Raw genomic sequence first — 27964 nt, forward strand, 5'->3', positions numbered from 1 at the left:
CCTCTATTCTTAGCCCTCGGCTTCCCGGAGGGAGCGGCGCACTCTCCGGCCTTTGAGTGTTCAGTTTCCTTTGATGGACATTCGCCTTGCCGAATCGGAGCGCCAGGCAGTCAAGAGGGTGTTGAAAAGCGTGCCTGGCGGCCAATAGCCAAGCGGCACGGCCCGGCACCGCCAATCGCCCAGGGCCCCGCCCCGGCGCGTGACGTCAGTAGGGTGGGTAGCAACAGTTGCCCCGGTGAGGGAAACGGAGGCGCCATAGCCACGGTAGTCGTGGCGACCAAGCAACCCGGCAACGCGAGTCAACAACAACAAGCGCCCTGCCGACCCCCGCCCCCACGCCCCCGGCCCAGCCCGGGGGCCCCGGCGCGTCCCGTCCCCCTCGCCACACCGCCTCCGACAGCTCCGCGGGGCCCCTCCGCGGACGGAAGCGGGCAGAAGCCGAGGTAACCGGGGCGGCCCCGGGGCGGCGGGCCGGGCCGGGGCGCAGGCAGCGGGCGGCGCCGCAGTCACAGCCCGGGGGGAAGGGGCGGGCGGCCAAAATGGCGGCCGTGGGGGGAGGGGGCCGGGGCCCGGCCGGGGCGACGCCACCCGCGAGGGGCGGGCGCTCGCAGGCCGGCTGCGAGTGGCGGTCGCGCGGCCCGGGCGGGGGGCTTTTATATGGGGAGGCGCGAAGGGGCAGGCCTGGGGGGGGGCTGGGCCAATGGGAAGGAGCGGGCCGCGGGTAGGCGGGGCCTGGCGGAAAGGTGTGGGCGGAGCCGGCGGCTTCCCCCTGCGGGAGCCGGGTGGGGCTGTCCCGGGCCACCTGCGCCTCTGGGCTCCTCCGCCGTCCCCAGGACTCAGCTAGGACGCGGAGGGCCTGGCGCAGGCGAGATCTCAGTTTTCCCTTCTGCGAAATGGGCAGAGTGGATTCCCTGTCCGCTTCTCCTCCTACAGTCCGGGGTCTCCCGCCCAAGTCCCTGCAGGCGTTTTTCCCGGGGGGTGTTCCCCTTGGAACCTTGGAGCCCCAGCTCCTGTTTCGGAATGTGGTTCTGAGTGGGGATTAGCTAACCTTAGCTTCAGCCCTGTCTTCTGTCTGGGAGCCTGGGGCGCTGGCGACCTCGAAGCCCCTGGCAGGGTGGCGGAGGTCCTGAGTGAGATTTAGGGGAAGTGAGACTGGGGTTGGGGTGCCTGCTGGAGGTGACAGGATTGCTGCTTCCCCCTCTTCTGCCCATCAGCGTCCCCCCCTTTCTGGGCATGGGGCGGCCAAGGGCGCCTGAGGAAGTTGTTACTGGATTTTTTTTTTTTATCCCTTTGGCCGCTCCTCCTGGCCAGCACACACATGATTTTGTGTCAAGTTGGTGCCGGCCGGGTCACATGTCACTTGCCGGGGTAGCAGGCGTCCCCGGGGCCACGTGGGCTGGCGCAGCGGCAGGCCGCAGCGGTCAAGGGAAGGGGATGGGTATCCTCGTTTGTCAGCGGAGAATCTTTGTAATTGTTTTTCGGGGCCACCAGACCCGCCAGCCTGGAGAGGGAAGGAGGCAGGGGGGAGGGGTGTAGATTTTTGCAAGTTGCCAGCCGGGCCGGGCCCGCAGTGGCTTTCCTGTGTTGGTCGTTGAGCTTGGTGGGCACACAAACCGATCCGCTCCTAAGAAAATGTCCGTTTCCAGCGTCGCTCCCAAGGGCTTGAGATCGGGGTTAGGAGGATTGGGGGGGGGGGCGGGCGGTCTCATCCTCCGGTGTTTTTTTTTTTTTTTTTTTTTCACTTCTTAGACTGCAGATCGGAGAGAGGCCGCCTTGGGGGCTGGCCCTGGGCACCACCCACCCAGGTGCAGAGGGGTCATTGCCTAGGGAGAGACCCCCGCTGGGGCTGTGTCAGCTGGTCTCTGGGGCAGTCGCTCGCCTGAATTCTTTTAGTCTCCTGTCACTGCGCCGAGCGGCCGCCTGGATGGTGCAGCAGCTACCCCAGAACCGCCCTGCCCGCATCGCGTAGCCATGACGTCATGACGATGGTTGTTGACGTCGAGCTGTGGGTGTTGATTTGTTGAGCTGTGGGTGTTGATTTTTATCATACTGAGTGAGAGCCCGGTAGCTTTACTGATTTGTTTTTAAAGATGTTTTATTATTTGAAAGGCAGAGACAGAGAGAGAGAGAGAGAAAGGTCTTCCATCCGCTGGTACACTTCCCATTTGGCCACAACAGCTGGTGCTGCGCCAATCCAAAGCCAGGAGCCAGGAGCTTCCTCCAGGTCTCCCACGCAGGTGCAGGGGTCCAAGGACTTGGGTCATCTTCCACTGCTTTCCCAGGCCATAGCAGAGAGCTGGACTGGAAGTGGAGCAGCTGGGACTCAAACCAGCGCCTGTGTGGGATGCCGGTGCCGCAGGCAGCAGCTCTCTATGGCCGAGTGCTAGCACTCCCAGTGCCTTTAAAGGTTGGCTCGGCTTGTGCTGGGCCATGTGAGTTAGCATCAGGGACCCCAGAAGCTGCACACGGGGACTCCAGGTGCTGGCCGGGGTGGGGGTCACTGTCCCAGCTGCTGGACGGTGGCCCCATCTGTGGCATTAGGGAAGTGCTCAGGGCCAGGGCCTGGAGGCAGCCTGTGGAGCTGAGGTCCTCGCTGGCACCCCAAACCTGAGCATCTCAGGGGCCGGGCTGGCCAGGCAGGGCCTTCTGCAGGGTGCCAGCAGTCTCCCGTGAGCCACTGTGGGCGTGCCCACTCAGGCGGGGTGGGAGGGGGAGTTGAGGCAGGCCCCTGAGGACACAGAAGAGAAAGCAGGAAGAGGTGTGCTCACTGCACAGAGACCAGAGGAGGTGACGGATGCCCTGAGGCAGGGGTGGGGTGGGGAGAGCTGGCCCTGAGGCAGAGGGTCCCATGTTCTGTGCCAAGAGCCGGTTTGGCTAGAAAGACGGGAAGCTGGACAGGAGGGCTGAGATTCCTGGGATCCTGCAGGAAGAGAGAGAGAGAGAGAGAGAGAGATTGCGGCGGCTGTGATGACCACCGCGGGGAGAATCATTGACAGGTGTCTCAGAGAGGAACTGGATACACTGGGCAAGAGAAACCGACATCACTTACATTTTAATTCTCCCACACCTCACACCCGGGTAGCCGGCGCCTGAAGCCATTCTACGGAGGAGGAGAGTAAGTGAGTGTTCCTGGGGCGGCCTCGCCCAAGATAGACAGGACCCGGATGGATCCAGGGGAGACTGTTTTGAAACCCGAGCTTCAGTGTCCGGAAATAAAGTTTTCTTGGCAAACGGGCTGCTCGATTGTGTCCACGTTGTCAGCAGCAGCAGCAGCCGAGGCCGTCAGACTGGAGGCTGAAAATATGGACTGTCCGGCCCCTCCCAGGAATCTGTGGGTCCCTAATCTAATAGGCTCCGACATTCCCCTACATGGCTGCCGGCATTGAGGATAGGTGCAGCCACTAGCGCTTTGCTTGGGAGATTCGTTGCCACGGCCTGGGTTTATTCAGCCTTCTCCCCCCCTGTTTTTAATGTGCCCCACACCATAAAGAAAGAGGCTTCATGTGTGCGGGGAGGCTGTACGCTCTGGGTAGATGGGCACCTTTGTATGGCGCTTCTTTACAAGTGGAACAAAGGGTTCCCTTGTGAGAGACAGATTAATGACACCATGCCCACCGCCCATGCCATCCAGCAGAGTTGAGCCCACCCAAGTAGCAGGCAGAGACACCTGCTACCCCCACCCCAAGGCCCTTTGGTCCCCAAGCTCCAGAGGCAGGGCCAGGAGCCTCCTTTGTCTGTCCCAGAGTTTTGTTCTGGGCAGGGACCAGAGCCAGAGCTGTTTCCTGGGCACTTTTTACTGTTCGCCCAGTGCTTGGATGGCGCCGCCCGAGCCCCTGCGCCTCCCGCGTGGTAAGGCCTGCAGTACCCCCGTGTCACAGAGGGGCAGCAGAGCCCTCCCCCCAAAGTCACAGAGGAAGGAGGTAGCCAGGTTCAAGGGGTGCCTCTGGCCCTGCCTTGTGCCCTCTTGAGGCAGGATTTTTTTTTTTTTTGACAGGCAGAGTGGACAGTGAGAGAGAGACAGAGAGAAAGGTCTTCCGTTGGTTCATCCCCCAGTGGCTGCCGCAGCTGGCGCACTGCGGCCGGCGCACCACGCTGATCCGATGGCAGGAGCCAGGTGCTTTTCCTGGTCTCCCATGGGGTGCAGGGCCCAAGCACCTGGGCCATCCTCCACTGCACTCCCTGGCCACAGCAGAGAGCTGGCCTGGAAGAGGGGCAACCAGGACAGAATCCGGCGCCCCAACCAGGACTAGAACCTGGTGTGCCGGCGCTGCAAGGTGGAGGATTAGCCTAGTGAGCCGCGGCATTGAGGCGGGATCTTAAGGACAGAGCCAGGTCCTGGGCAGCGGGGGTCCAGCGGGAACCCCTGAGTTCTGACCTCCCTTAGCTTGCCCGAGTTGGCTGCCTGTCGCCCAGTCCTGCTGCTCTGGGCGGGTGGTCTCACCTGCAGGTGCTGCCTGGGTCTCCCAGCAAGAGAAGCAGGGACAGCGCCATCTGTGGATTGTGAGAAGTAAATCAGCTCTGTGCGGGGGTGGGGGTATGTAGCAAACACCTGGGTTCCAGGCCCCGCCCTCCCTGCCTGCTGGGAGGCCTTTGGCAGTCTCACTCAGTCTATCTGTTAAATGGGCATGATGGCTCCTGTGGGGAGGCGGTGCGTGGCGGGCAGAGGACTTAGACCAGCGAGCAGTTGTTTTTCTCTTCCTCCTTCCCTTGGGAGTCACACCCCAGGGCACCCAAGTACAGGGTTGTCCCTGGGTGGGGGGCTTTTTGGACTCCCAACACCTTCCTGTGCCTGGAGCCCCGCTGGGAGTGATGCTCAGGTGGCAGAGGTGTATGTGTGTTGGGGGGGACAAGAATGCCCCCCCAGTCCCCCACCCCCGTGGTGCTTCAAGTTCAGCCTCACTGCTTCCCTGCTGTGTGACCTGAGGCAGCACCTCAGCCTCTCTGAGCCTCAGCCCCACTCCCACCCCCAGCCCAGACCCAGACGGGGGTGGGGGTTGCAAGTTGTACAAGGAAATGAGTGAGCTGGCTGCAGCCAGAGCTCTGTTGTCTCTGGGTGGGGGCCCCATAGGAAAGCAGGACCTGGACCCCTGGGGGGTGAGCTGTGGGGCCCCAGCTCTCCTGCAGCGCCCAGGGTGGACAGGTCTGGCCCCAGCTCCGGACCTCCTCAGCCACGACCCCACGTGCATTGCCAGGGAGCCTGGAGCCACCCCAGCTTTTCTCTGCCTGTCAATTAATTCTTGTTTTTTTTTTTTTTCTTTCGTTTTGTTTTGTTTTTCTTTTTCTCTCCCCGCCCCGTCCCTTCTTTCATCCCAAGGAAGAGAAAGGAAAAAAAAAAAGCCTTATTTATTACCATTTTCCCCACTGTTGGCATGGCAACCCAAGCGTACGGCGCTGAGATGCAGGCCGTCCCGCAAGCATCCCAGCCGCCGCAGGCCCCGCCCCAGGCCCCGCCTCCGCCGCCGCCGCCCCCGTCCGCGGCTCCCCAGCCCCCGCAGCCCCCTGTCGCCGCGGCTGCCGCCGCCGCCGCCACCCCCCAGCCCCAGTATGTCACGGAGCTGCAGAACCCCCAGCCCCAGGCGCAGCCGCCCGGCAGCCAGAAGCAGTATGTGACGGAGCTCTCGGCTGCCCCGGCGCCCCCGCAGGCGGCCGGTGCGCCCACCCCGGCCGCCGCGTCCCAGCAGTACATCGTGGTCACCGTCGCCGGTAAGTGCGCCTGTGCTCGCTGGGGGGGTTTCCGGGAGGCGTGGGGCATCTTGGAGGCTGTGAGGGGCAGAGTGTGCAGACCACCTGTAGGAGCCAGAGGCGGCCCGCCTGCCTCAGTTTCCTGGTCTGTAAAGGGGTCGTCGCTGCGTCTTGCTCTCAGAGGGTGCATGTGGGGTGCGTCCAGCTGGGTGGGCCCCGAGTGGACCCTTCGGGGAGGTGGACTGGGCGGCCCGCAGGGGGTCACCTCCCTCCTCCCGCTGCGAGAGCAGAGCAGGGCTATGGGTTGGGTGAGTTTGTGGGCGAGTGCAAGGTCGAGGGAACCCTCTCCCCACCTTAGCCGGCCCTGGCGGCCATGGAGGAGATGGCCAGAACTCGGTCTCTGGTGTCCATGGGGTTTTGCTGTCCTGCTCTGGTTCCTGCTGGCACAGGCCCTGGCCGTGTGACGGGGAGCGTGGGGTTGGGACGGGTAGTGGCTCCTCTGAGGCCGCAGCGCCTTTTGCAGTGGTGGCAGGGGGTGTACTTGACCTCTTACTCCTTCCTGGTAGGGACAAGGCAGTGGCTGTCTGGGCGCCCTGGGCAGGGGGCAGGTCCAGGTGAGGACCAGGGGCATCATCAGGCCTTGTGGCAGTTCCTGTGGTCCAGTGGAACCAGACCACGAGGGGAGCGGGGCAGAGAGCGGGACAGGGCGCCCCAGAGGCTTCCAGCAGCGCCTGTACGGGAGTCTGGGGCCCCCAGGGAAGGCCAGCAGGTGGGGCTGGCCAGGCCTCAGGGCCAGAACCCTTTACTGAAAGGACTGGCGGGGAGGCCGGCTCCCACCCCATCTGTGCAGACCCAGCCCTGCCCTGGTTGAGGCCAGGCTGTGTGCACGTGGCCAGGGTCACCAGGGCCAGGGTCTCAGTGCCACCCAGGGGTCCCGTGACAACTTCCCCACCAGCGTTGTCCTCTGCCCTGTGCTGCAAGAATCGTGCCCCACCCCCGCCGCCCTCCCCTCTGTGTCTCCCCTGGCTCTCAAGCCCCTGACCCTGCAGCTGCCCTTCCTGGGGGCCCCGCCCGGTGCCTGCACCCACCGCTCGCTCGCCGCCCCTCCAGGACGCGTTCCACGACGGTCTGCCTTGTCCCTTCCTCAGGATCCACAAGGCGGACCCAGCCCCCCCCCCCCCCCCCGCCTGTCCCACCCCACACAGCCCTGCCACCGCTGTCGTCTGGGTCCCCTCACCTCCGAGCTCAGCCCAGCTCCCTCAGGGGTTCTCTTTGAAAGCTCCCGGGCCTGAGCTCGCTGTCCACCTCCGCCATACCCCAACACGAAAGGGCCTTACGAGCTCCACACTCCCGGGCCCCTTACTCTTGCAGGGCTGCCAGGCTCAGGCCTGCCTCCCAGCCTTAGCACCTGCAGGGCCCCTGCTCGCGGCGCTCCCACGCCAGGCCCCTGCTAGCCTGTCCCTTGTTTCCTTCCAGTCTCTGCTCAGACATCACCTCCTGACCCCCCCTTCTCCTCTTAGCACTTATTGCCATAGGATGATGCCAGCACCCCCCTCCCCCACCTGTTAACTAGGAGGGCGGGGCTCTGTCCCCTGGGTCTCTGGAATGACACAGAGGACACCTGGTGTGGCCATCACATCCCATCAGCCCCCCTCCCCCCGCCGTGGCCAAGAGCAGACACACAGGAGGGGTGTCTGTGTGGTCAGCCTGGGTGCGGCTAGCTCATGCCTCAGGGGCCAGGGTCCCCAGAGGGAGGGTCTGGAGTGGGCACACAGCTCCAGGGCCCAGAAGACCCCCGGCTTGCCCCCTCATGCCCGTGAGAAGCCCCACTGCCTGGCCTTTGGGTCAGACACACCCAGGCTGGACTCTGACCAGCTGCGGGGACTGGGGAGGTGGCCCATGTCCCCAACAACCTTGGTGGCATGCCGTGGGACACCCCATACCCACAAGGGTGGGCTGCAACAAACCAGCCATCCCGGCTCTCCCCTGCCCGCCCTCCCACTTGCCAGCAGCTTAGTCACCACGGTCCTGGCATTTCATTATTTCATTTTTTCCTGCAACTCCTGCCGCCACCAGGAGCAAGCCTGTCCCCGGAAGGGCCACTCCCAGTGCTTCCCCGATTTGTCCTGGAGAGGAAGAAGTTGGCCCCCAACCCCTCTCCCTGGTTAATGCCCCTATCTCCTGTCAGGGCAGCCTGGGCCACGTGAGCCATGGGGGGGCCGGGGCAGGAGGGTAACTGACACCGGCGAGGCTGTGCCAGGAGCAGTCTGAGTTGTCCAGGGACCCAGGGAGTCAGCAGGGAGGGTGGGGGCAGGGAGGGCTGTGAACCCAGACCTGGAGCTGGGCCTGAAGGCAGCCTGGCACTGGAGCCGGCTCATCCAACCCTCCTGCCCCTCGTCCAGCCACAGCCCACACTGGCAGCCACTCCTGGGGAGGACGAAGCTGTGGCCCAGCCCTCTCCCGCCTCTCCCCTGCTTCTCTCTCACTTGGGGGTCCCTAGGAGTGTCCACAGAAGTGCATGTCTGGAACCGGGCGGCAGAGGGCGCTGTCGGCACCGCAGGCGCACCCCAGGTGGAGGGAGATCAGGACAGATTTCAGATGGCTGAAGTCACCATCCTTGGGGACAGGAGGAGAGTGGGGGCCCCGCCTCCGAGGCCCACCTCTGGGGGACCGAGTCTGCACGGGGCAGCCTGCACCTGCCCCCATACATGTGCCCAGAATGGAGCCCATGGACAGAGGCACACACTTAGAGGCTCACCGGCTCCTCCTGGCCTCTCTGCCCTGTAGCACGCCTCCACCTGCCACCGCACACACATACACACGAGATCCCAGGGGTAGACTCACCGGCTCCTCCCAAGGAGTGACCTGTCCTTCCCTCCCACGGCCTGGCAGGTGGAGGGGCGTGGCCCATGCCGAGGGCCACCCCACGAGCAGGCTGCCTGGTCTCAGCAGGTCTAGGGGGTAGCAGGGGCCATCTGCCCTCCACTGCGCACCCCAGGCCTTTTCCTTCGGCTCGGGGCTGGGCCTGTCGCCTGTGCCCTGCAGACACCCAGGTGTGTGGAGCCCCCTCACGTGATTCAGGGCTGTGTCAGGTTTCTCCCGGGGAGGGCGGGCTCCTCCCCCCATCCTGGCTCGGGGAAGATTCCAGCAAAACAGAGGAGCGGGTGCCTCCTGGAATTGGCTGTGTGGGCAGTTGGCCAGGCAGGCCTGGGACCCTCCAGCTGCCGGCCCCAAGGGGAGGCTACCTCCCACATCCGGCTCCCCTGCCTCTGACACACACTCATGGGCTCTGCTCTGGATGTGGCCTTAAGGTCCTCTCGCCCTGGCCCCCACCCATCCAAGGCCACCTTTGGCGGCTGAGCCCCACCCTGGAATTCTGGGACCCCCCCAGCTTCCTGCGCCCCTGCCCCTGCACGTCGTCCCAGGCAGGCCTAGCGACTGCACTTCACCCCTGGTGTGGGGTTTTGTGCTGTACGGAGACACAGAGGGTCTCGGGTCCTGGCTGCTGGTTCCCAGCTGGGTGACCTTGGGCAAGCCACGTCCTCTTCCGGGTCCGCATCGCTGTATCTGCAGATGGAAGGGGTGCAGGCTCTTAAGCAGACGGCATCCCAGCTGGGCAGGGTCTTCGGGCCAGCAAGCCCCCGATTCCCCCACCCTGTGTTTCACGCAGCGAGATGTACCTGAAATCCGACCTGTACCAGCAGACCGATAGCATCTCACAGGGCCGGCCTCTCTCCTTACCCGAGGCTGCCCCTGCTGCTTGGGGTGGGGGGGTGGTGGCGTCAATCCAGGCGGCAGGCAGGGGCTTGGCGGGCTGGCTGGGGGGATTAGCTCGCCAAGGTTGTGGGTATAAAGCCGCCCCCGTGCACCCTGCGGCTCCTGCAGAGGCTGGAGCCGGAGCCGGGAGGGCTGAGGGTGGAGGGGGAGCGGGCATGTTCTCTGATGGCCTCTTCTCGGCGGGTGGTCAGCGTGAGTACCTGCCTCCCCAGTGTCAGGCCCCTGGCTGCCCCGCCCCGCTGCCCCGCTGCCCGGCACTCAGGGGGGTGCCCTTGGCTCCGCTGAGCCTCCACTTCCCTCTGGACAGCCAGCCCATCCGCGATGGCTGCCCCAGGGCGAGCGGTAGGCGGTGCAGCGCCCATCCACACTGGCTCTGATGGGAAAAGCGGCCCAGTGGCCTCGGCTCTTTGGGGGCGCGGGGCTGGGGGGGGGACTGCTTTCTTAGCATGTCAAGGAACCTGGGAGCTCCTAGGTCCACCCTGTCCACCATGGTGGGCTGACCATGGGGACAGGCGGGGCCCTGCAAGAGGCCTGCTGTGCTGGGAGCCAATGTTAGGTTACCTCGTCCCCTCCAGACTGGCTCAGGCTGAGGGCCGTGGCCGTGGCCGGGGTGGCAGGTAGAGCTGACCCAGTGACCCCCCCCCCCCACAGAAGGTGCCATGAGGGCCAGCGAGACCCTGTCAGAGGCCAGCCCGGGCTCTCCGGCCAGCCAGACTGGCGTGCCCACACAGGTGGTTCAGCAGGTGCAGGGCACCCAGCAGGTAAACCAGGGCCCTCCTTGGGGGGAGGGGCGTGGGCGTGGGTGAAGGCCGCTCCTCCCCGCCTTCCTGCCAGGGCCATCTGCTCACCTGTTCTTATCAAGAGGCTACCCAGCCCACCTTCCAGGCCCCTGGGGGGCCGAGTCCTCCCTGGGGAAGCCAGCCTGGCTGAGCTCCTACTCTGGTCCCCACAGCGGCTGCTGGTGCAGGCCAAGCCGGGCCACGTGTCACCCCTGCAGCTCACCAACATCCAGGTGCCCCAGCAGGTAAGGCCGCTGCACCTGGGCCCAGCGCTGGCAGCCACCCCCTCCGTGGGACGAGGGCCAAGCCCCCTCCGCCCCCGTGGGTGGATTGGCTCTGCCCGAGCCAGGAGCCAGGACGTGCGGCCCTATCTGGGCTCTGGGCAGCCACGCCCACAGGGCGAGACCATGTGTCAGGCAGTGGCCCCGGGGTCCCACAGCCAGGACAGGGCCTGTCTCCCAGAAGGCTGCAGCCATGGCCCACAGATATGGGGACAGTTGGAGCAGGTGTCAGAGTGACAGCAGGGATGAGTGATGCCGTCCGTCCTGAGACTCCAGGGTGGGGGCCAGGACAGGGCAAACCGGTGCAGGGTGCCTGGGACACGGCCCAGCTCGGCCCAAGTGCTCTGGAGCGCCACATTGGTGATGCCCCCCCCCGCCCCCGCCCAGGCTCTCTCCACGCAGCGTCTGGTGGTGCAGAGCGCGGCACCGGGCAGCAAGGGCGGCCAGGTCTCCCTGACGGTCCACGGTACCCAGCAGGTACACTCACCCCCAGAGGTAGGTGGCGGCCCCATCAGCCCTGCTCTCCTCCCGTCTCCCTGCTCTGCCCTGTGGCTCCGTAGTGCGTCAGTCACTGCTCCTAATCCCTCCCTGCTCCAGCGCCCCCTTCCCAGCCCTATACCTATACCTTTGCGGCTTCCTCTCATGGGGGAGCTGCACCCCAGCAAACAGAGCTGGCTCCTCTTCCCTCTGCAGGGTGGGCACGGGCTGGGAGCTTGAGCCCCCAGGGCGGATCTGGGAACCCCCAGGAACCCACCCATGCAGCGGGGCAGGGTGTAGGTGTTCCTGGGGCATGGAGTCAGGAGCTTGGGGGCCGGGATGTCAATCCTGGCTCAGCCCTCAACTCCCGGGGGACCCCGGGCTGGTCTAAGCTCCCAGAGCCTGGAGCTTTGCTCTGTGTAAAGCTGCTGGTGATGCCAGCCACTCACCGTAGCCCTGAACGAACACAGGGGGCCCTGGAGCCCAGCGCCTGCCTCGGGTCCCCTGCTCCGAGCCTCACGGGGAAGTGGGGATTCTGGGGTGGGGTCCCCACGAGCGAGCAGAAAGGGCTCAGGGTGGTGCCTGGTGAGGCGGGGGTCGGCCCCAGGACCAGCCTCAGTGGACCTGCCCCGTCCGGGGTGGCCAGGGCTGCTGTTGCAGGGAGCTGGCATTTGCACACGGGTCCCCGCTGGGCCCCAGAGAAGCCCCAGCGATGCCCCCATGTCTCCTTCCCTGACAGCGATCCCCAGTGCAGACCAACAGCTCCTCCGGCAAGACGGCCGGGGCCCCCGCAGGTGCGGTGCCACCACAGCTGCAGATCCACGGCGTGCAGCAGAGCGTCCCCGTCACCCAAGAGGTGCCTGGCCAGGGCGCGCCTCCTGGGCTTGTCTCCATTCAAAGCATCTCAGTAGCGGCTGGGGGCGGGAAGGGGGCGGGAGGATGAGCTGGGACCTTGGCGGCAGGTGCCGTGTGCAGAGCAGGCTGTGGGAGCTGCTTCCTGAACTCCTCTTGGCCCCCTTGGTACCACTGCCCAAGGCTGAGCGGCCCAGCCTTCTGGGGAGCGGGGCGGGAGGGTGGTCAGAGGCACCTGCCCCATCTCTTGGCCAGCAGCTTGAGAGGCAGGGCTGTGCGATTCCAACCATACAAGATGGGGTGGGGGAGCCCAGCCCGTGGGGAAAAATGATAAAGGTCCCCCCACCCCGATCTTCCTCCAAAAAAAGCAGGAGCCCCACCCCAGAGGTCTTCCTGCCCAGCGCCAGAGGCCCCCCCCCCGCCCAAATCCCATACACCCACCCCCAACCCAAAGCAAAGATGGGGGGGGGGAGGGACAAGAGCAAAAGCTAACTAAGCCCTGGCATTACCTGCCTGGTTCTTGGCGCACCTGCGGGAGCCCGGAGGCGGGCCCTCCCCTTGCTGAGCATTGGGGGGGGGGGGGGCAGTGATCAATGCCTGAATGAATTTGGAAGGTGCTTGGTTGGTGCCTGGCCCCTGCAGTGAAAGAACTCAAACACACACACACCCGGAATTAGCCAGAGAACCGAGTGGGGTCTCTTGGTTACAAGACTGATGCTGTTGCGGCAAACCCAGGGCCTGGCTGTTGGCGGCTGCGGCGGGGGGGTGGGGTGGGGGGGTGGTGCCTCCCCGCCGCCGCCACTGCTCTCTGACTCGCCTTTCCCTCTGCAGAGGTCTGTGGTCCAGGCCACTCCGCAGGCGCCCAAAGCCGGCCCCGTGCAGCAGCTGACCGTGCAGGGGCTGCAGCCAGTCCACGTGGCTCAGGAGGTGCGTGCCCCTCCCCCCAGCTACCCTAAGGCCAAGTGGGGTTGGTCCGGGGCTGGGGACTGGGGCAGGAGGGATCCAGGTCCCCTGTGGCCCCAGGGAAGGCCAGGCACCCTCCTGGGTGGGGCTCCCAGCTCCACCTCTCTCTCTGGGCTCTTGGCTCCCCTCCCCCCCACAACCCCTTGGCACCTGGCAGCTCAGGGCCAGGTTTTGCTAAGAGAGAGAGGGAGCTTTGGACTGGAACCCTGCAGCTTTCCAGCTTGGCCCTGGTGGGGGGCGTGGGGGGAGGTCCCCCTCCCCTCCCGGAGGCAGCGGGGCGGCAGCGGCGGCGGTGCGGGATCGCTGGTGACCTGCCAGTGTCTCTCGTTTGTCCCCTAGACCTCAGGCAGTCAGTTTCTCGCTAGGAAGGCAGAGCAGCGAGAGCCCCAGCCCACGCCGCCCCGTTACGTGCCGGGCGGCGCCGAGCAGTGGGTGGAGCTGGTGGGCGCGCTGCCCCCGCACCTGCTCCTGCCGCCGCAGAAAGTGGTCCTGGAGCCACTGCCCGGGCTCCCTGCTCGGGGCAGCCCCGACCGGAGGGCCAGCATCCAGAGAGTCCCCCACTTGCTAGTGTTCAGCACGGCCGCCACAGCCCTCAAAGTAGGTGGCCGACGCCCCAGGCCGGGGGTGGGGGGGCGGGCGGGGGCGGGGCGCCAGGCCCTGTGTGCCCCGTAGACGCCCCCTCCGCCCGGCCGGAGGCTCTGGGGGACCCGGCCCTGGCTACCAAAGCCTGAGCTAGGCCCTGGTTTCTGCCCTGCTCACGGGGGAGGGGGGGTGGAGGTAGGGGCCCCCAAGGCCCTGTCAGTCATTTTAGACCCCTCTCCTTCCTAAGCAACCGGGTTCCCGGGCCCCGCCTCGAGGCCCCTGTCAGTCACGCACGCCCCACCCCTAGGATCCAGGCTGTGGCTCTGGGCGGCAACTTTGTCCGTATGCTTGGTTCAGCCCCTGACTGCAGGCTGAAGGACCCTGTCGGGGTCACCCCCCACCCACCCGTCTTGCCCCCTGCTACCCTGACAGAGTCCTGGCCGGCCGGGCCCCTGACCCTCCCTGCCTTGCCCCCCCCCCCCCAGGTGCAGCAGCTGCAGCAGGTGTCCGTGCCGCACGTGTATGCCAGCCAGGTGCAGTACGTGGAGGGGGGCGACGCCAGCTACACGGCCAGCGCCATGTGAGTGGGGGAGGGGCGCCTCGAGATCTGCCCAGGACCCTCCCTGGCCCATTTGAAAAATTATCAAAGCTAAAGTAATAGGGAATATTTTTTCTTTTTTAACAAGTTGTTTGTTTATTTGAGAGGCAGAGTTACAGAGAGAGAAAGGGAGAGACAGAGAGAGAGAGGACTTCCATCCACTGGTTCACTCTCCAAATGGCTGCAGTGGCCAGAGCTGGACTGATGGGAAGCCAGGAGCTTCTTCCAGGGCTCCCATGTGGGCACAGGGGCCCAAGGACCTGGGCCATCTTCCACTGCTTTCCCAGGCCACAGCAGAGAGCTAGATCGGAAGTGGAGCAACAGGGACTTGAACCAGCGCCCACATGGGATCTGACACTGCAGGTGGCGACTTTACCTGCTGTGCCGCAGCACTGGCCCCCTAACAGGGAATATTAAATGGTGGAGGAAAAAAATACTGTCACTCCTGCCCCTCCCAACACCCCTACAGGGGACACTGACCCATATGCCCCCCCCAGCCCCCCGAGAGTAGAAATGCATCCGTTCTTTGGTCAGAACTCGTCTCCCCAGCCATCCGTGTCTCAGCACGACCCCTGCTTGTCCAGGTCTCCCACATGAGCGCAGGGCCCAAGCACGTGCAGGACCCCCTGCCCCCCCCACTCCTGCCAAGGCCACGCCACATCCCAGACCCGGTCCAGGCCGGGCTCTGCGGCCACTTTCCTGCCTGGGGTCAGCTGTGTCTAGGAGTCGCCTCTGGTGCTCTTTGCCTGTGTATGAGCTTTGCTGGCCTTGTCCCCGGCTGCCCCTGGAGGACATGGGTCCCAGCACTTGAATTTCAGGGCCAGTGTGCAGCTAAATTTTGGTGCCACCAATTGGTTTCCACAGCTGTCAATCTTCCCACTGACCAATGGACCCAAGCCAGCAGGGGCTAGGGCAGGCTTCCTAACAGGAGGCCAGCCCCCATGGAGCCCTGGGAGATGAGAGGCAGAGTGGAGCCTCGTGCCTGGGCCTGGGTGGCTCCTCAAAGATTGATTGATCGAATGATTTGAAAGGCGGAGATACAGAGAGAAGGACAGAGAGAGAGAGAGGTCCTCCATCCTCTGGTTCACTCCCCAGATGGCTGCAACGGCCAAGGCTGGGCCAGGCTGAAGCCAGGAGCCAGGAGCTTCTTCCAGGTCTCCCACGCAGGTGCAGGGGCCCAAGGACTTGGGCCATCTTCCACTGCTTTCCCAGGCCATAGCAGAGAGCTGGATCCGAAGTGGAGCAGCCGGGACTGGAACCCGTGCCCACATGGGATGCTGGCCCTGCAGCAGTGGCTTAGCCTTCTATGGCACAGCGCCGGCCCCAGCAGGATAATTTCTAGGCGGATCGTATTGTATGGCCCATAGCCTATGAATGATGCCATCAGTATCCAAGTGGCCCTGGCCACAACAGAGGTTCCCCACGTGTCACCTGTGCCAGGGGCCTGGAAAGAGAGAATGAGAAGACCCCTTTATTTTGGGCCAAGTCTTGAAATCGACACATAAGTCTTTTCCCCCATAAGATGTGTTTTTCCTTCATGGGTCTTCAAAAAGCTCGCAGAACATGTTTATTATTTTAAAAATTATGCACATATTTAAAAGTTTTTTGTACCTGGGGCCAGTGCTGTGGTAAAGCCACTACTTACAGTGCCGGCATCCCATATGGGTGCAGGTTCGAGTCCTGGCTGCTCCACTTCCGATCCAGCTCCCTGCTGGTGCACCTAGGAAAAGCAGCAGAAGATGGGCCAAGTCCTTGGGCCCCTGCATCCACGTGGGAGACCCAGAAGAAGCTCCTGGCTCCTGGCTTCAGCCTGGCTCAGTCTTGGTCGTTGGGGCTATTTGGAGAGTGAACCAGTAGATGGAAAATCTCTCTCTCTGCCTCCCAAATATATATATATACATACATATATATATATATATATATATATATATATATATATATATTAAGTTTTTAGTTTGAGAGGGAGGCGGAGGGAGGGAGGGAGGGAGAGAGAGAGAGAGAGAAAGGTTCCAGCTGCTGGCTTACCCCACAAGTGCTTGCATAGGATCTGGGCTGGGCTGAAGCCAGGAGCTAGGAACCTGATCCAGGCCTCCCACGCGGGTGGCAGGAGCCTAGTTCGGTGTGTGATCACCGCTGCCTTCCAGGGTCTGGGTGGGGCCGGGTGCTGGGGCCTGGCATTTAACCCAGGCACCATGACAAAGGGCAGGGGCACGCCCACTGGCACCCCCAACTGCTAGGCTAAACTCTTAGCCCAAAGTTCTCTCTTTTTTTTTTTTTTTTTGACAGGCAGAGTAGACAGTGAGAGAGAGAGACAGAGAGAAAGGTCTTCCTTTGCCGTTGGTTCACCCTCCAATGGCCGCCGCGGCCAGCGCGCTGCGGCCGGCGCACCACGCTGATCCGATGGCAGGAGCCAGGAGCCAGGTGCTTTTCCTGGTCTCCCATGGGGTGCAGGGCCCAAGCACCTGGGCCATCCTCCACTGCACTCCCTGGCCACAGCAGAGAGCTGGCCTGGAAGAGGGGCAACCGGGACAGAATCCGGCGCCCCGACCGGGACTAGAACCCAGTGTGCCGGCGCCGCTAGGCGGAGGATTAGCCTAGTGAGCCGCGGCCCCGGCCTCTTTTTTAAAAAAAGATTTAGTTAGCTATTTCAAAGTCAAAGTGACCGAGACAGAATAAGAGCAAGATCTTCCCTTTGCTGGTTCACTCCCCAAATGCCTACAGTAGCTGGGCTGGGTTGGCTTGAAGCCAGGAGCCAGGAGCCAGGAGCTCCAGCCTGGGGTCTCCCACTCTCCTGGGCGGCAGGGGCCCAAGTACTTGAGCCCCCACCTGCGGCCTCCCACGGTACACATAGCAGGGAGTTGGAACCCACCCCCTACCCCTCCTAGTGCCCTCCAGCCTCGGGGGCCTCACCTCCTCCAGGAATCCAATCCAAAGAGCCCTCCTGAGCCGGGGACACTGCCCACCGGCGCCACCTGCCACCTTCCAGAAACCCAAAGGGTGAGGCGCCCACGTCCCATAGACGGCAGAGTGCCGGGTTCAAGTCCTGGCTCCCCACTAATGCAGACCTCGGGAGACTGCAGGTGGCCGGCCGCTCAAGCGCTCGGGTCCCTGCCACACCCGTGGGAGACCTGCAGGGCGCTCTGCGCCGGCCCAGCCCTGCTTCTTAAGCGCATTGCTTGGGCAAATCCAGGGAACATGGCCCCCTCCCCCTGCCCCCCTAGAACGCCCCCTGGCCCTGCGGAGGTGCCCCGCCCAGCTCTCATGCCCCCCTGCTCCATGCCCTCTGCTTCTCCCCCCAGCCGCTCCAGCACCTACCCCTACCCCGAGACGCCGCTGTACACGCAGCCGGCCGGCACCAGCTACTACGAGGCGGCGGGCACGGCCGCCCAGGTCAGCACCCCCGCCACCTCCCAGGCCGTGGCCCCCAGCGGCTCTGTGCCCATGTACGTGTCCGGCAGCCAGGTCGTCGCCAGCTCCGCGAGCAGCAGCGGGTCTGGCGGTGGCAGTGGCGGGGGCGGAGGCAGCAGCGGCGGTGGAGGTGGGGGCGGCGGCGGCGGGGGTGGCAGCGGCGCCGGGGCTGGTGGTGGCGGAGGCGGAAGCGGCGGCGGCGGAGCAGGCACCTACGTGATCCAAGGCGGCTACGTGCTGGGCAGCGCCAGCCAGTCTTACTCCCACACCACCCGTGCCTCGCCAGCCACGGTGAGTGCCTGGGGCGGGCCCCAGCTGGGCGGGAAGGCGGTGGGGCCCGAGCACCGCGCAGAAGCAGGGAGCTGGGTCCGAATCAGAGCCCCTAGGAGTCACCCTGGGACTCCAACGTGGCTTTTCATGCAGATTTCGTGTCTAGATAGCCGTGCAAGGCGAGTGGCAATGGAATCGGACAGTGTAGTTCTAGAAGGTTCCGTGGGCTCTGGTTTCTGGGGAGCAGTGAGATCTGACGGGAGGAGATGGAGGGCGGGCAGCCACAAGCGCTCAGGACGCAGATGCGGATGCGGAAGCGGTCCCGAGCGCCCCCCCCCCCCCGTGTCCCCGCGTCCCCAGGTACAGTGGCTGCTGGACAACTATGAGACGGCCGAGGGCGTGAGCCTGCCACGGAGCACCCTCTACTGCCACTACCTGCTGCACTGCCAGGAGCAGAAGCTGGAGCCGGTCAACGCCGCCTCCTTCGGCAAGCTCATCCGCTCGGTCTTCATGGGGCTGCGCACGCGGAGACTCGGCACCAGGTGGGGCCCCCCGCCCCGCGCTCACTCTTCCACCTGCCCCGGGCCTTTGCACTGCCCGTCCCGCTTCCGGTTTCCCCCTCGGCGTTTAGTACCCCCCAGCGTGCCGTCTAGGGTGACCTTGGCGGTGGGGGGGGGTACACACACGGCAGGAGGCATCTCTGGAACCCACCCCTCTTCCTCTCTGCCGCGCCTCGCCGGGATCCAGTCCATTCATTCATTCATTCATTCAAGCAAAGTGCCAGACCAGTGAGCATCAGTTTCCTCACTGGTGCCAGGGTCACGCCCTCCCTGTTCTCCCAGCGCTGGGGGAAGGGCACTGGAGCAGGGAGGGGTCTCTGTTCACCCCCGGGGAAGGTGCCAGCCCGGCGGTCACACCCACCTCCCTCCCAGGGGCAACTCCAAGTACCACTACTACGGCCTGCGCATCAAAGCCAGCTCGCCCCTGCTGCGGCTCATGGAGGACCAGCAACACATGGCCATGCGCGGCCAGCCCTTCTCCCAGAAGCAGAGGTGAGAGGGGGCGGGGCCAGGTAGGGGCGGGGCCTCCTTCCCCAAGGCCCCGCCCCCACACCGACCGCCTGGCCCCGCCCCCGCAGGCTCAAGCCTATCCAGAAGATGGAGGGTATGACGAACGGCGTGGCCACGGGGCAGCCCCAGGCTGCCGGGCTGGCGGACATCAGCGCCCAGGTCCAGCAGTACCAGCAGTTCCTGGGTGAGCTGCCTCAGGCATGAGCAGGCGGGGGCGGAGCCGGGCCATGGTGACCTCCCTCTCCCCCGCCCCCGCAGCCCCGCCCACCGGCAGGTGCATCCTAGACATCAGCCAGCGATGTAACTGGGGCGGGACTCCCAGAGAGGGCCTCCGGCAGCCCCTGGGGTTAGAGCCCCCACAGGAAGGCAGGTGTGGGGCGTTGGGGTACCCGGTGTTTGTAGGGTCCAGGCAGCATCGCCCTTTGTGAGCGGCTGTGGCTCACTGCCCCGCCCGCGCCAACCCTGGGGCTCTCAGGCTGCACGCTTGTGTCTGTCAAGTCCTGAGACACCCCCCGCCCCCGCATCCCTTGGTGGGAGTATGGAGCTGCCATGGTGGGATGTCGCGGGAAGGCCCTGGGGGAACGCGCAGGTGGGGCTGGGGGTAAGTGGGTCTCCTGCTGCCCCCCCCAGATGCCTCGAGGACGCTCCCCGACTTCGCAGAGCTGGAGCTGCAGGGCAAAGCGCTGCCCGAGGGCGTGGGGCCCGGGGACATCAAGGCCTTCCAGCTGCTGTACCGGGAGCACTGCGAGGTAAGGGGCTGGGCCGGGCCCGGGCGCACGGGAGGCCCTGCCCTGCCGCGGCCCGCGCCCCTGAGCCTCCGGCCTCCCCGCAGGCCATCGTGGACGTCATGGTGAACCTGCAGTTCACGCTGGTGGAGACGCTGTGGAAGACCTTCTGGCGGTACAACCTCAGCCAGCCCAGCGAGGCGCCGCCGCTGGCCGTGTGAGTGCCGGGCGGCGGGGCTGCGGGGCAGCGGGGCGGGGGTCACGGGGGCCTGCGTGCACGTGTGACCCGGGCTGCCGTGGCTGGACTGGGGGCCCGCAGGCATGACGAGGCCGAGAAGCGGCTGCCCAAGGCCAGCCTGGTGCTGCTGTCCAAGTTCGAGCCCGTGCTGCAGTGGACCAAGCGCTGTGACAACGTGCTCTACCAGGGCCTGGTGGAGATCCTCATCCCGGACGTGCTGCGGCCCATCCCCAGTGAGCGCCGGTCCCGCCCTGCCCCGCCCACCCAGTGCTGCGGTCCCGCCCCGCCCACCCCACTCTTGCAGCCCACCCCTAGTGAGCACCCGCCCCGGCCCGGCCCCGCCCACCCAGTGCTCTGGCCGCACCTCCAGCCCCGCCCACCCCCAGTGAGTGCCCCGCCCCCGCATCGCCACCTCCACCCCGCCCCGCCTTGCCCACAGGTGCCTTGACCCAAGCCATCCGGAATTTCGCCAAGAGCCTGGAGAGCTGGCTCACCCACGCCATGGTGAACATCCCGGAGGAGATGCTGCGGGTGAAGGTGCGGGGGCGCCCTGAGGTCGGGCCCCGCTCCCAGGGTGCTGGGGCGGCCGCTTACCCCTGCCCCGTGCCTGCCCCGGAGAGAAAATGCAACCCGACTGCAAGGCGGCCTCGCTAGGACGGGCTGGCCGCGTGCGGACGCAGGCTCCAGGCTGTGGGCGAGGACGCCCGCCTGCCGCACGGCTGCCCCGTGGCTGCCTGGGCGCGGAGCGGGGAGCCGGGGTCAGCAGCCCGGCCTCGCCCATACGGGCCCAGGCGCCCGGGGCCGGCGAGTCGGAGGCGCGGAGCCCGGAGGGAGCTCTGGGCACGGCTCCTGTGCTCAGGTGTCCGCTCCGCTTGCGCTCCCTGAGCACCTACTGTATACATGCCCGGCGGGGTTCTCCGGGCCCCGCGGTGACCTTGCAGTAAAGTCCGTGCCAGCGCCGGCCAGGGCACGGTAAAGCTGCCCCTGGGTGGGACCCGCCGCGCTCAGACCCCCATCTAGAAAGGGGGAGGGGGCTTCGCGGAAGCCCTGACCCCGGCCCTGCACGCAGGTGGCGGCGGCCGGCGCCTTCGCGCAGACGCTGCGGCGCTACACGTCACTCAACCACCTGGCGCAGGCGGCGCGCGCCGTGCTGCAGAACACGGCCCAGATCAACCAGATGCTGAGCGACCTCAACCGCGTGGACTTCGCCAACGTGCAGGTGGGGTGGGCGGGGCGGGGGGCCGGTCCGGGGGCGGGGCGGGACGGGGCGGCTGAGACCCGGGTGCGCCCGCCCGCTGTGCCGCAGGAGCAGGCCTCGTGGGTGTGCCGCTGCGAGGACCGCGTGGTGCAGCGCCTGGAGCAGGACTTCAAGGTGACGCTGCAGCAGCAGAACTCGCTGGAGCAGTGGGCGGCCTGGCTGGACGGCGTGGTGAGCCAGGTGCTCAAGCCCTACCAGGGCAGCGCCGGCTTCCCCAAGGCGGCCAAGCTCTTCCTCCTCAAGTGGTCCTTCTACAGGTGCGCGCCGGCGGGGCGGGGCGGGGCGGGGCGGGACCACGCCCCCTGGGCGGGGCGGCCGCTGCCGCCTCTCCGGGGCTCAGCCGCGCCGCGCCTCTGTCCGGCCCCCAGCTCCATGGTGATCCGGGACCTGACCCTGCGCAGCGCCGCCAGCTTCGGCTCCTTCCACCTCATCCGGCTGCTCTACGACGAGTACATGTACTACCTGATCGAGCACCGCGTGGCCCAGGCCAAGGGCGAGACCCCCATCGCCGTCATGGGCGAGGTGCGCGCGGCGGGGCGCGGGGGGCGCGGGCGGGCCGCGGGCCGGCGGGGCCCTCACCTCCGTCTCCCGCCCCCCGCAGTTCGCCAACCTGACCACAGCGCTGAACCCCCTGGACGCGGACAAAGGTGAGCAGAGCGGGGCGCGGGCGGGGTGGCAGGTGCGGGGCTGGGGGTAGGGGGTGCCCCGCGCCCGCTGAGCCGCGCCCGCCCCCTGTGCCCAGACGAGGAGGAGGAGGAGGAGGAGGACAGCGAGGACGAGCTGCCGCAGGACATCTCGCTGGCGGCCGGCGGCCAGTCGCCCGCGCTCGGCCCCGAGGCCCTGCAGCCGCCCGCCAAGCTGGCTCGGACTGACACGCGCGGCCTGTTCGTGCCGGCGCTGCCCTCCAGCTAAGCCCCCCTCCACGCCAGGGCCCCCCCACCGCTCCTGGGGGGCCCAGCCCCCTCCCCCCACCCCAGGGCCGGCACAATCACAGGGCCGGGCGGGGCCGCAGCTGCAAACCGACACAGAAGACGAGACAGTGCCTTAGGAACCGCCGCCGTGCCCGGGTGCCCCCAAGGCCGCAGCACCCCCTTCGCCCCGGGGGCAGGCTGGCAGGCCCCCTCCCCCAGGACCCGTTAACTTATTCTGCTCGCTGGCTTTGCACAGCTCGCCCTGGGCCCCACCCCGGCCCTGGGCGTGCGTAGGTGGGCGTCACAGCCCCCCCATTGCCGCCGGCAGCCGCAGCCCCCTCCCCCCCCCCGCAGCGACCCCACCGCTTCCCCCTTCTCGGCATAAGTGCAATTAAAGCCGTGGGCACTGCGGCGTCTCCAGAGCCGGGCCCGGTCCCCGGGGGCTGGTGGGAGGGGGTCCCCCGGCCTCTGGCTTCCAAAGAGCGGCTGTTGGGGGGCTCAGAGGGGCCCGTGCCCCCACCCCACCCCGCGCTCCGCACCCCGCGGTCGCTGCTTTGTATCGGAACCTGCCCCGCCCCCGCCCGCGCCCCCTCCCCAGCCGTGACTAGTGTGTGAGTGGTCGTGAGCGCCCCCCAGCGGAGCCGGTAACTTGGATTGTCTTTCCAACCATCATGGCCTTATCTGTCCCAGTTTTCTTCGTGTTTTCAACCCGTGAGGTCGATGTTTATGGAAAAAAAAAAAAAAAACGAGAAAAAAAAAAAAAAAACCAGAAACGAAGGGAACCGTGCCGTGTCGTGTCAGCCGCTTGTGCGGGCGCCCGTGGGCCCCGTGCGGGGTCCCCCGCCGCGCGTGCCCGTGCGCCGCGCCCAGCTGTTTTCTACGTTTTGTAGCCTTTCTAAAGACAATAAACTCCACGTGACATTTGCCTTCTGCTGCCGAGCCCTCAGCGGGCAGGGGCTGCAACATTTATTACACGGAGAGGACCAAGCGGGAGGGCGCGCGCCGCTCCGGGCAGGGGGCAGGGTCGCGCGCGGCTCCGGGGCAGGGCGCCCTCCCCGGGCCCCTCCCCCACTTAAATAGGCATAAATAACGAGCGTCCAGACTGCAGGCGCCGCCCCCTCCCGCAAGGCCGGCGGCCGGGCGGCGCCGCGGAGGTAGTTGGAGGCAGTGTCGTGTCCGTGTCCGTGTCCGTGTCGGGGGCGGCCGCCGGCCCTCCTCACAGCACGATCCACGTGTACCGCTCGCTGTCCGCCAGCACCTTCAGCGAGCACCCTGCGGGGACCCGGCGTGTTCAGGACAAGGTGCTGTGCGGCCCGGCCCGCCCGGACATGATGGCCACGCCCCCAGCCGGCCCCGCCCCCACCACGCCCAGGCCGCTGCCCCGCCCCGCGGCCACCTTTGTGCAGCGCCTCGTTGGTCATCCGGTTCACGTAGCGGCCGCTGCTCTCGGGCACCAGCCACTTCATGACCATGTCCACGCAGCTCTTGCGGTAGGAGCTCCACACGCTGCCGCTGCGGGGCGCGGACGGGGGTGGGGGTGGGGCACCGGGAGTGAGCGGCTGGGGGCGGGGCCCAGCGCCCGGCCCCACCCCGCCCGGCCCCGCCCCTCACCTCGTCTGCCCCTTGACCTCGGTGAGGCCGCCCACGCTCACGGTCTCGAAGATGCCGGTGTTCAGGTCCCAGGCCACCTTGAGGCTGGTGTGATAGGTCTTCGGTCTGCAGCGGGAGCAGACGGGGCGTTGGGGGGCAGGGAGGGGACCCGGGCGCGCCCCGCCCCGGCCAGGGTCCCCCCGCTCACCGCAGCTGGCCCTCCTCGCTGGGGGCCGGGAAGGCCAGCAGCAGCAGGCCGATGTTGATGAGCACCTGGCTGGTCTCCGGGCAGACCTGGGGGGAGGGAGCGTGAGGCGGGGGCGGGGCCAGCGCGGGGCGGGGCCTGCGCGGGGGCGGCGCCCACCTCCAGAATGACGATGTCGTAGTCGCTGAAGGAGCAGAACTGGTGGCCCCAGGTGGCGTCGTGGCGGATGACCTCGTTGATGACGTACTCGAAGTCCAGCGTCAGCTGCTCCACCGTCAGGTACTGGCCCTGGGTGCGGCGAGGGGGCACGCGAGGGGCTCAGGCCTCTGCCCCGCCCCGCCCCCCCAGTGGGCCCTGCAGCTCCCCCCGCACCCACCTGGACGGCTGTCCGCTCCCGCATGGGCCGCAGGTTGCGGCCGCGCAGGTCAGTCACCACGAAGGGCAGCGAGATCTTGTCGTCTTCGAACCCTGGAGCAGCGGGCGGAGGTGGGCGGGCGTTAAGGGGCGCAGGGGACCCAGGCCCCGCCCCCACCGCAGCTCACCATCTGACCACACCTCCTCTCGCCACTGTCTCCTGGCCCCGCCCCACAGGTCCCCCCACACCAGCTCTGGGTCCTGCCCCCACTGGCCAACCCTCTCGCAGGCCCCACCCCCGCAGGCCCCAGCTCACCGTCCCCGGGCTCGGGCCCCTCACTGGACCCCAGCACGTAGTACAGCTTGGTGTAGTTGACGTAGCCGGGCTCCGGGGCCGGAGCCTGGGCCGCGGGCGGGCTGTCCCGGGCGCCCGCTGCCGCCGCCCCCGCACATGGGGCGGGGGGCTCAGATGGGAGGCGGCAGCGGCTGCCCGAGGGTCCTGGGCTGGGGGGCGGCCGGGTCTCCTCAGAGGCGCCCCCCTTGGCCTCCCTGGCCCTGCGAAAGATGTCGGCCACAAACTCCTTGGCTTTGGCCATGGCCGGCGAGGACTCGGGGGCCCCGCAGGGCCGGGCGGGGGCGGCCTCAGGACAGGGGCTGGGGGCGGAGGGGGGCGCCTCTGGGCTCCGGGGTCCCGGGGAGCTGGGAGTGGCTGGGGGGCAGGCTGTGTGGTCGTAGAGGACTTGGCAGAAGTCGCTGTCACCTGCAGCGGGGGAGACGGGGGAGTGGTCAGTGGGATGCTCCCTGGAGCCCCTGACCCAAGGGACCCCCGCCCCCCAGGGAGAGAACACAGCCCAGGGCGAGCTGATGCCGCCCGAGCAGTGCGGGCGGGGGGCTCCCGGCTCCCAGTGGCCCTGGCCCCTGGCACATCTTCGGGCCGCCCCTCAGGTCACTGAAGGCTGCCCTGGGGAGTGTCCTACTGGGTCTCCAACGGGCACCTTTCTTAGGGCACGGAGTTCTTGTTGCCCGAAAGGTGCCCGAGTCCCGATCGCCATCAGCCCCGCATCTGCGCATGTCTGTGCGCTGGGGTGGGGGCACGGCCCCCCAACTCCCCGACCCCTGGGTGCTGGTCCCACACAGGCCGCTGCACAAACGGTGCACGACACCTGGACTTCAAACTGGTTCCCGCGCCAACACCCACTTTCCCATTCCATTTTGCACAGCCCGAGGGTCGCGTGCTGGCTGCACCCCGATGCTGGCGTCAAGCCTCTGCAGCAGGCGACTCGGGGCCAGGGGCCTGTGGCTGCCGGGGGGGCGGGGGGCGGGGGGGCCTACCGGGCGCATGCACGGAGACGGCGCAGGCCACCAGGGAGTAGCTGGTGTTGAGCAGCACCACCTGGTCTTTCTTGAGCTGGAAGGCGGGCTGGAAGGTGGGGAAGGGGTACACCACCTGGTACTTGGTGTGCAGCATGAAGCCGTGCCGCAGGCACTGCGCGCCCGGGTCGCCTGCAGCAACACACGGCACGGAGCTCACTTGCCGCCCCCCGCCGGGGCCCGGCCGCAGGAGCCCCCGCCCGGCCCCCGCCCTCACCTGGGTGCGCCCGGCTGGCGTCCTGGCAGGCGGCGCAGCGGCCCGGCGGCGGCACTGCCACGGTGCTGATGTAGATGTCCCGGTGGTTCTCGTCGCTCATCATCATCATGTTCATGAGCATGCCGTTGGCTGAGCGGGTGCTGGGGGCGGCACACCCTCAGCCTCCGCCCCCCGGGCCCGCCCAGCCACGGCCTCCACCCTCCGCCCCCAATCTCATTGGCAGAGCACACCCTCAGCTCTGCCCCCGGGCCCGAGTCTCATTGGCCGAGCGGGCGCGGGGGGCGGACACACCCTCAGTCTCCGCCCCCTGCCCCCAGTCTCACTTGAAGCCGAAGACGATGACCTTGGAGGCGTCACTGGGCCACTCGCACACGGTCAGGTACAGGTCGCTATAGATCTCCTCGTCCTGGAAGAGCCGCACCTGCCGCACCTGGGTGGCGCGGTCAGGGTCAGGGTCAGGGTCAGGGTCAGGGTCAGGGTGGGCGCGGTCGGGCGGGCGGGGCGGACCCGGCCCCGCGTACCAGCTTGAGCTTGCTGTGCACGTTGAACTCCCACCAGTACAGGTGGTAGATGTAGAAGGAGAAGTCGTCGTCGCCGCTGCTGCTGGTGTAGGACAGCACGTAGCGGCCGCACTTGGAGAAGCCCAGGAAGATGTGGCTGCGGGCGGGGCGGGGCCGGGCGGGTCAGCCAGAACCCCAGAACCCCGGCCCACCCCCCCGCCCCACCCCCGCCCTGCTCACCCCGCGTAGAGGAAATCCTCGTCCACGATGTTCTTGAGCGACACGCAGACCCTGGGCGGGAGCTTCCGGAACAGGCGAGGGGACAGCTGCCCGCTGATCTAGGGGAGGGGCCGGCTGGGGTGGCTCAGGGCACGGCCAGGCCGGCCCTGGGGGGACACGGCAGCCACCCGCCCGCGGCCACCCTTCTCCCGTCCTGCCTGGGGGGCTGAGTCTCGCTGTGCAGGCTGATGGCGGAGGCAAAGATCTGCCTTCCAGAGCCCCCAGTCTGACGGTGGAGGCAAAGCCCTGCCTTCCAGAGCCCCCAGTCTAATGGCAGAGGCAATCCCTGCCTTTGAGAGCCCCCAGTCTAATGGCAGAGGCAAAAACCTGCCTTCCAGAGTGCCCAGTCTGATGGCAGAGGCAAGGCCATGCCTTCCAGAGCCCCCAGTCTGAGAGCAGAGGCAAGGCCCTGCCTTCAAGAGCCCCCAGTCTGATGGCAGAGGCAAAGCCCTGCCTTCAAGAGCCCCCAGTCTGATGGCGGAGGCAAGGCCCTAGCTGCTGGGAGAGCCAGCTCTGCCCTCAAGGAGCCCTCAGTCCGATGGAGGAAGTGGCCAGGCTGGCCGAGGTCCCTGGTGGATAGGACGGGAGTGCTCCCAGGCCTATCCCGGAGGGTGGGGGGGCGCCTGGAGCGGGGGGCGGGGCTCACCCTGCCCTGGGAGCTCCCAGACAGAAAGTGGGGAGCAGCAGCCGCGGCCCACTGGCCAGGACACTCCCATCTCTGTCCTCAGGGAACGGGGAGGGAAGACACAAACCCCTCACATCCACACCCTGCGGCCCCGGCCCAGAGCGCGCACTCCTGGGAGTTTCCAGTCCGATGGGGGAGGCAGCCCCTGCTCTGAGGGCGGAAGCCCAGCCCCAATCGGGGGACTCTGGGACAGGAGACCGGGGACCCCACGCCCCTAAGAGCTCCCGAGCCCCGAAGCCCAAAGCCGGGGGAGGGGGCGAGTGGGCTCCACGCGCGGCTCTGAAAAATCGGGCGGGCCCTGGGCGCTCCCGCGGCCTCAGAGGTCCCCGCACTCCAAGCCCCCGGCCCGGGTCCCCGCCCCCAGCTGCCTCAGCCTCCCGCCACCCGAGCCCCTTCCCCGGGGCCCCGCCCAGGCCCCTTCCCCGTACCCCGCCCCCAGCCCCCTCCACCCAAACCCCCGCCGCCCCGATCCGAGCCCCGTCCCCGGGGCCTCGCCCAGCCCCCTCCTCAGAGCCCCCACCGGGGCCCCGCCCCCAGCCCGCACCCCGCGGACGCCCTCCCTCCCTCCGCCTCCCGCCTCCCTCCGCTGAGGCGCCCGCCTCCCGGGCTCCCGGCCTCACCTTGACCCGCTCCAGCTGCTTGAGGACGTGTTCCCGCCGTCGCCCCGTTGCGCGCTTGCCCCCGGCTCCCCCAGGGCCGCCGCCGCCGCTCCCGGCCCCGCTGTTCCGCTCCGATTTCGAGCTGGGCGCCATTTTCACCCCCTCCCTCCACTTCCGGAGCAACCGGCCCCTTCGCCCCACCCCCGCCGCCTCCTCATTGGCCCTGTCTCCGGACGGCTGCCCGCCGGTTGGGCGAAAGCCCGCAGTCGGGGCCTCTTCCCGCTACGCCTGTC

At 67.0% G+C, this 27964-nt stretch overlaps 2 protein-coding genes and 2 long non-coding RNA genes across 7 annotated transcripts; 2 read left to right on the top strand and 2 right to left on the bottom strand.

Annotated features, from left to right (window-relative positions):
- The first annotated feature begins 272 nt into the window (after positions 1–272).
- RFX1 (regulatory factor X1) lies at positions 273–22797 on the top strand. Of its 3 annotated transcripts, XM_070058877.2 has the most exons (22): positions 313–443; positions 5315–5703; positions 10111–10220; positions 10412–10483; positions 10907–11014; positions 11736–11852; positions 12680–12775; positions 13151–13408; positions 13879–13973; positions 17291–17690; positions 18030–18211; positions 18602–18721; positions 18808–18923; positions 19370–19488; positions 19572–19681; positions 19784–19935; positions 20142–20239; positions 20772–20921; positions 21009–21217; positions 21329–21482; positions 21562–21607; positions 21703–22761. In XM_070058877.2, exons 2-22 carry the CDS (start codon positions 5370–5372, stop codon positions 21870–21872), a joined length of 3216 nt encoding a protein of 1071 aa, XP_069914978.2. In that variant the 5' UTR covers positions 313–443; positions 5315–5369; the 3' UTR covers positions 21873–22761. The 3 variants fall into 3 exon arrangements, with proteins under 3 accessions (XP_089172680.1, XP_069914978.2, XP_069914980.2); XM_070058879.2 differs by lacking the exon at positions 13151–13408 and having other exon boundaries at positions 21703–22797; XM_089316554.1 differs by lacking the exons at positions 5315–5703; positions 13151–13408 and having other exon boundaries at positions 273–443; positions 21703–22797.
- LOC138845647 (uncharacterized) lies at positions 2078–7828 on the bottom strand. 2 transcript variants are annotated; one of them, XR_011382863.2, is made up of 4 exons: positions 7689–7828; positions 4442–4491; positions 3050–3294; positions 2078–2920 (listed from the first exon to the last, which is right to left on the bottom strand). It is a non-coding gene; the product is annotated as an uncharacterized LOC138845647 (long non-coding RNA). The 2 variants fall into 2 exon arrangements; XR_011382865.2 differs by lacking the exon at positions 7689–7828 and adding an exon at positions 6036–6170.
- On the top strand, positions 6103–7774 carry LOC149121594 (uncharacterized). Its single transcript, XR_016223404.1, has 2 exons — positions 6103–6244; positions 7692–7774. It is a non-coding gene; the product is annotated as an uncharacterized LOC149121594 (long non-coding RNA).
- On the bottom strand, positions 22793–27855 carry DCAF15 (DDB1 and CUL4 associated factor 15). The gene is made up of 13 exons (XM_070058885.2): positions 27693–27855; positions 26349–26446; positions 26130–26265; positions 25932–26038; positions 25609–25748; positions 25353–25523; positions 24337–24780; positions 24043–24134; positions 23826–23954; positions 23670–23755; positions 23483–23587; positions 23268–23383; positions 22793–23143 (listed from the first exon to the last, which is right to left on the bottom strand). The coding sequence occupies exons 1-13, from the start codon at positions 27822–27824 to the stop codon at positions 23088–23090; spliced, it is 1812 nt and encodes a 603-aa protein (XP_069914986.1). The 5' UTR covers positions 27825–27855; the 3' UTR covers positions 22793–23087.
- Positions 27856–27964: the final 109 nt, after the last annotated feature.

The sequence above is a fragment of the Oryctolagus cuniculus genome, chromosome 16, assembly GCF_051225735.1.
Source record: "Oryctolagus cuniculus isolate XC-2025 breed Fujian yellow rabbit chromosome 16, ASM5122573v1, whole genome shotgun sequence".
Taxonomy (NCBI): Eukaryota; Metazoa; Chordata; class Mammalia; order Lagomorpha; family Leporidae; genus Oryctolagus; species Oryctolagus cuniculus.

Coding starts and splice junctions, on each gene's coding strand:
- RFX1 (XM_070058877.2), top strand. CDS start 5,370: ATGGCAACCCAAGCGTACGGCGCTGAGATGCAGGCCGTCCCGCAAGCA. Junction 5,704..10,110: donor CATCGTGGTCACCGTCGCCG/GTAAGTGCGCCT, acceptor CCCCCCCCACAG/AAGGTGCCATGAGGGCCAGC. Junction 11,015..11,735: donor AGGTACACTCACCCCCAGAG/GTAGGTGGCGGC, acceptor CTTCCCTGACAG/CGATCCCCAGTGCAGACCAA.
- DCAF15 (XM_070058885.2), bottom strand. CDS start 27,824: ATGGCGCCCAGCTCGAAATCGGAGCGGAACAGCGGGGCCGGGAGCGGC. Junction 25,524..25,608: donor CGCCAGCCGGGCGCACCCAG/GTGAGGGCGGGG, acceptor GTGTTGCTGCAG/GCGACCCGGGCGCGCAGTGC. Junction 23,588..23,669: donor AGCGAGGAGGGCCAGCTGCG/GTGAGCGGGGGG, acceptor CTCCCGCTGCAG/ACCGAAGACCTATCACACCA.